We start from the raw sequence: 6,720 nt of genomic DNA on the forward strand, positions 1-6,720 counted from the left end.
TGGAAGTTATATTTCTAGTTTTAATGGACTCTCTTAAAATTCAATGTCTCTGAAACTGCTCCACCCAGGTTCCCATTAAACACCCACATTCTACATGTGTGAGTAATGATGAGAAGATCTTCCTAAGTGTTGATAACTAGACTCTGCTCAGAGCTTTGACAAGATGATAATAACTTGTTAAGAAGTGTCGCTATCTTGGGGATTCAGAGAAAAGACTTAAAATTGCATCAGAGTCCTCTAACCAATATTGTTAAAATATTCTGTTTTCTTGTATATTGTCTTCTCTCTTCCAGGCAGAGACAAAGTTGATCATTCATTAAAGAACTGCAGGAAGCCCCTAGATCACATTTATGAGGACCTGCATAACAAGAAACATTTCTGAGATTAACATCTCTAGGATGTCATTGCATTCCTGATCCACTTCCACGTTTGGTATGTGCACTTCATCTTTCTTCACACGTGGTAGCACAAAGATCCAGGGCACACCTCAGACTGAGCATACTCAGTGGAGGACCTGAGCAATCTCAGCCTCACAGATGGCTGAAGGTCACACTTGAGGGAAGGGCAGCCCAGGGACATAAACCCAGCAGGCAGACACCAGAGTGCACTCTGAACAACTTTGCTCCATGGATACATTAGATAGGAATACATGGTATGGCATAAATACACCAAAAAACAGCATGTAAATTAACGAATTCTTTGCATTCTAAGCTGGTGAGACTCTCTATGTATGTGTTATTTTTACACAGTCTTTTTCATTCCATTACAATCAATGTTGTAGATTCTACTTTGTTCCTGACTCTTTAAGATGATGCAGATCAAATCAGACATCACTTGTGCCCTTAAAAAGCTAAAAGTAAACCTATAATAAGGATGTTTACATGGCATGTGGCATTTTCTAAAAATGATTTTGTTTATATGAGAGACACAGTGATTCAGGTGGGGAAGAGAACATATAGTCCCCCATTCAAATGTCCACAGAGGCCGGGAGCAAGCAAGGTCATTTCAGGAATCAGGGACTCAATCTGGGTCTCCGACACGGGTGGAAGTGAGCCAGCCATGTGTGCCATCGCCTACCCCTCCTATAAAGCACTTTTATAGGAAGGAGGAATACAGAGAGAGCTTAAACCTTGGCACTATGATACGGGGTGTAACCATCCCAAGTATTGCCTTAACAGCCACTCCAAACACATGGCCCTATGGTAATATTTCATGACGAGTAAAGCTTATACACTTTGGAACCAAGCGATGACAAACATGACCCAACCATGAGAAAGGAGAGGTAGCCTGGAGGCAGGGGTGTGGCTGTGAGGTAGACTTCAGTTTCAAAGAGTGGAAAGATGCATGGGGTTGATCTCCATATGTTGAGGATGACAAGAGTTTTGGCAGAAAGAGATTAATGTGCTAATAAATTTGATGAAAATTATTCTTCTTTTTCTCCTCAGACTCATGCTATATACTTCTTCCACCTATAATATGAATAAAAATTATAAAATTCACAAAAGCAATGAGATGAGATTCATTTATTACGCTGAAATTTCCACTGGGGTCTCAGCCAATGCCTTCCTTCTTCTCTTCCACGTCCTCAATTACTTTCTCCAGCACAGACCCAAGCCCACTGACATGACGATTGGTCTCTTGGCCCTCATCCACTTAGTGATGCTGATGATTGTGGTGAGCCAGGCTGTGGACATGTTTGGATCTCAGGGTTCCTGGGATGACATCACATGTAAAGCAGTCTTCTTCTCCTACCGGGTCCTGCGGGCCCTCTCCCTGTACACATCCTGCCTGCTCTGTGTCCTCCAGGCCATAACCCTCAGCCCCAGGAGCTCCTGGTTGGCCAAGTACAAGCAGGCATTTTCACAACGCATCCTGTGCTCCCTTCTTGTCCTATGCATGTTCTCTATGTCCATCAGCAGTCACCTCATAATCTCCATCACTGCCACTCCCAATGGGACCTCACAAAGTCTGATGTATGCCACTAAATCCTGCTCTGTTTTGCCCATGAGCTATTTTCTAATGCAAACATTTTCCACATTGGCAATCTTGAGAGAAGTCACTCAAGTAGGGATCATGGCCCTCTCCAGTGGATACATGGTGATCCTGCTGTGCAGGCACAGGAAGAAGTCCCAGCACCTGCGTGACACCAGCCTTTCTCCAAGAGCCTCCCCTGAGCAAAGGGCCACCCAGACCATTCTGGTGCTCATGTGCTTTTTCATGGTCATATGCATTTTGGACTGCATTTTCTCTGCCTCAAGACTCATGTTCAATGATGACCCAATTCTTTACTGTATGCATTTTATTGTGGCCAACAGCTATGCCACAGTCAGTCCCTGCGTGTTCCTCTGTACTGAAAAGCGTCTAATTACCTTCGTGAAATCCATCGTTGGGAGAACAATAGATGTTAAATTATTCAGTGAAAGGCAGTTCACTAAATGAGCTATTGCACTAGTTGCCACATTTTTATTATGGCAGCCAGTATTTGCTGTCTTGGTAAAGTATAATATGGAGTTATGCTTTATCCTGGCATTTATTTACTTTGATGCATATATGGCACAATCATAATACATAATGGGAAACTGTACTAGAATGAGCTGATACAAATCTGCTTTATGTGTGAGTGGCCCCTCAAGATGGAAGTGTGAGATTGATCCCATTTGCCACTGCCTCGTGTGATCCAGAAAGTACAGATTCATGAGATTCAAAGCACTTCCAACAAATCAACAGTGATCTGTACTTTGCCCAACTATGAATGCAATCAGCCTTTACCATAAATAACCACATGGTCCAGATACTCTACTCCTACAAATGCCAAAAAGTATTGACTACAGGAACTCACACAGTGATTTGAACACCAAAACACAAAACAGCATTATTACAACAGTCAAAAATTAGAAGCAACCCAACAACCACAGGAGTGCATAAACAAAATGTGGGCTACACAAATGATGAAATAGATTTCCCTACCAAACAAGAAGGAAATTCTGTCATGAACCTTGAATACATTATGCTAAGTGAAATCATTCAGCCACCAAAGAACAAGTATTCTAAGAATCTCCTCTCAGAAGGTGGTCAGAGGCTGATGGAGGGGAGCAAAGTGCAGTTCTTGTTTAATGGACACAGAATTCAGTGCAGGAAGAAGAGAACATTCTGGAAATGGGTGGTGGGTGTGGTTGTACAACAGTGGGATGTACTTAGTGCCACTGGATTGCACAGTTAAATAAGGTTAAAGGGAAAATTTTTACATTATGAGTATTTTACCATCCTAAAGATGTCTCCAGTTATGTTCTAGCCAATGATGAAAATTTTTTCTCAGAAACATAAAGTGACAAGATTTTAAAACCATCAAATTGCCATTCTTCAACCATTACTGAATATTTTGGTAAACTTGTACAATGATAATTTGAAGACTGTATTCTACTGGTGTAAATCATTATTGCAGTCTTTGCAAAGATTGTGGAGACATTTGCAGTTTGGATCCATTTGTGAACCATTCTAGGCTGCCATTAGAGACATTCAGCATTGCCTTGGACAGTTCCAATAAAACATTGAAAGGTATGTACATTTTGGTTCAAAAGATATTCCAATATATGCATATGAGGAGTAGTCAAAAAGTGTAAAAAGTCACACTGTATACAACATGGATTTATACATGACTTGTTTCTTGAAGAAGAATGGCTTACAATTCTAAAACTGACGCTAGAGTTGAACAGATAGGGAGGTAGAAGGCAGCTGATGAGTGCCGGGCTGCTCACTTCTGGAAAGGGAAGATACAGACAGACAAGAAGGGGGGTCTTGGGTGAACCCTGTGGTGCTGCATTGTGGAAAGAGACCTCCAGAGGGATTCATACTTAGCTCCATAAACAGACCAGTGAATCAGCACAGAAACCCTTTCATATGACGTGTCTAAGCTCACAGGACAAGAGCAAAGGTAAACACACAAAGCAATAGTAGGCACTGCACTACTGCAAGGGTGGCACGCCAATCACTTTCAATCCTGTACGAAAGATAAATGACAATGTAGTAACTACAAACATTTGTTAAAGACACAGAATACAAAAATTGTGACATCTGTAGCACAGGGTGGATGAGGGAGAATCCAAAGTGCAGACTTAGTGTGACTGAAGTTGCTACTGTCAGCTGAAGTAGACAGTTATAACCAGATTCTGCAGGCTGCATGGCCATAACAAAGAAAATACTCATAGATAAAACATGAAGGAGAGACATGAGTGAATCAAAGCACATGATGGCAAAGATACATCAGAAAGAAATACTCTAATAGAGAGAAATGGGGCTAAAAATTATAAAACAGAAAGCAGTGGCCGTTTTAACTCTTCTTCTATAACTAAGTAAAGCATGAATGGATATAACTACCTAACCAAACAATCCAAGGAGATACAATGGTTAAAAGGCTGCCTACAAGAGTCTCATTTTAGACTTAAAGATGCACTTAAGAAAAAGGTGGGAGGATGGAAACACTGGATTGTATGCAAATGGACACCTGAAATGTGCAAGCATATGCATACGTATGGCAGGGAAACAGAAGCAGACACAGACACCAATGGAAGAGAAAAGGAGAGCCAGGAAATCATCTCACACATACACTGACAGTGAGTTTGACAAGAGTGCCCAGAACACACGGTATGGGAATAAGTCTCTTCTCCAAATTTTGCTGGAGAAGAGAATATTTACACAAACAGAATAAAATTGGACCCTTATGCTATCAACAAAAGCAACTGGGGGCAGGCATCTGGTGTAGTGGTTAGGGTTCCAACTGGGATGCCAGCACTCTATATCAGACTGCATGGTTAGATGGCTTGCTCTGCTCCTGGTTACAGCTTCCTGATAATGTGCACCCTTGGATACAGTAGGTAAGGGCTCAAGTAACTGAGACTGGGCTATCCATGTTGGATACCTGGAAACAGTTCCTGTATGTTGGTTGTGGCCCAGTCTAGCAGTAGCTGTTGCAGACAATTACAGAGTGAGCCAGAAGAGAGATTTACATTCATTCATATTCTCTCTCTCTCTCTCTCTCTCACACACACACACACACACACACACATGTTAACTGACGATAGACAAATCTTGGGACAATGTATGAATTTGTTTTCTAAATGGGTACACCTTACTTATAATTCTCTGATGAACTTATTGATGTATTTGGTGTGGGAAAGTACAACTCTGTGCTACTCAAATTTTCACAGACTTTCTACACTGCCTTAGGGTAGCTCCAGGCTCATAATTTCCTGGATGAAGTGCTTTATATGAAAGGGAATATAGAATTAAAATCTGAATAATTCATGGAAAATTATCTAGCCTTGATAGTAACTCATACTCTGAAAGTTATGGAGACATAATATTCTTTTTATTAGAAAAACAAAAATGTAAAATTATAAGTGTGCTTTAACATATGCGTTAAAAATGGTATTTTTCAAAAGTTCATGGGAAATGCAATTCCAAGCTTATTTTGGTGCCAACAATATTAAAACCCACGCATAGCTTTTTACATGAAAATTATGGAAGAGTATTTATAGAACCCCAAGTGTCCAGTTGCAGAGCAAAGAAAAATCAAAGGAGACGGGCACCTGACACACTTTGCAGCTCGCAGGAAGACTGGGAAAAGGCTGAGAATGCAAAGCATCCCCTCAGGGAGGGATGAGAGCAGAGGAGCCTGCCTTCAGCATTCTGCCCACAAGACAGCAGTCACACAACGAGGCAGGAGGACTGTCAGAGTCACCAACATCCTTCTACATGGCAATAGAAGTCCTTGCCATAGTAATTATGTAAACAGTAAATGAAAGGCATAAAACTGTAAGCAGTAAGTGACATTATATATTTATGGATAAAATAATTACATAAGTAGATTAAGATTCCAAGAGGGGCTTTGCTGTGGCATAGCAGATAAGGCCGCTGCCTGCAGTACAGGCATCCCATATGGGTCCAGTTCAAGACCTGGCAGCTCCACTTCCAATCCAGCTCTCTGCGATGGCTTGGAAAAGCAGTACAAGATGGCCCAAATCCTTGGGCCCCTGCACCCACATGGGAGACCCAGAAGAAGCTCCTGGCTCCTGGCTTCAGATCGGCACAGCTCCAGCCTTTGAGACCAACTGGGAAATGAAACAGAGGATGGAAGACCTCTCTCTGTCTCTCTATCTCCCCCCGTCTCTGTCTCCCTCTCATTACTCTCTGTGTAATACTGACTTTCAAATAAATATAAAGATATTTTAAAAAAATTGAGAAAGTCGTGGTATACAAAAAAAAAAATACACAAAACAAACCTCCCTCATTTCTTTACACTAAAAACAAACTATGTGAAAAGTCAAGGAATAAAATAATCTCCCTTAAAATTGTAGTAAATTAAATGAAATGATTAGGAAGAAATTTAACCAGGGAAGGGAATGATGTATTCTCTAATAAGTATACTACACTAATGGAAGAAATTAACTCAGACACACAAAAATGAAATCCATTCCATGCTCATCGATTGGAAAATTTAATATTGCTAAAATGTGAATACTACCTAGGTGAATCAGATTCAATGCAATCCCTACAAAAATCTCAATCACAAATTCATACAGATAAAAAAAATCCTAAAAGAGATATATAGAAACCTAGATCTTGAGAAGACAATACCATCTTGCAAAAAAAACAATAAAAACATTAGAAGTAATTTTACTTACAAACTTCAAAATATGGTATAAGGAGCACACACTGGGGGCA

The 6,720-nt window shown here is 40.7% G+C and overlaps 1 protein-coding gene across 1 annotated transcript; it reads left to right on the forward strand.

Annotated features, from left to right (window-relative positions):
- Positions 1 to 1,476: 1,476 nt before the first annotated feature.
- ORYCUNV1R1593 (vomeronasal 1 receptor oryCunV1R1593) lies at positions 1,477 to 2,439 on the forward strand. The gene is given in 1 exon segment (NM_001167280.1): positions 1,477 to 2,439. A coding segment is annotated over 1 exon segment (963 nt).
- The last annotated feature ends 4,281 nt before the right edge of the window (positions 2,440 to 6,720 follow it).

The sequence above is a fragment of the Oryctolagus cuniculus genome, chromosome 10, assembly GCF_051225735.1.
Source record: "Oryctolagus cuniculus isolate XC-2025 breed Fujian yellow rabbit chromosome 10, ASM5122573v1, whole genome shotgun sequence".
NCBI lineage: Eukaryota > Metazoa > Chordata > Mammalia > Lagomorpha > Leporidae > Oryctolagus > Oryctolagus cuniculus.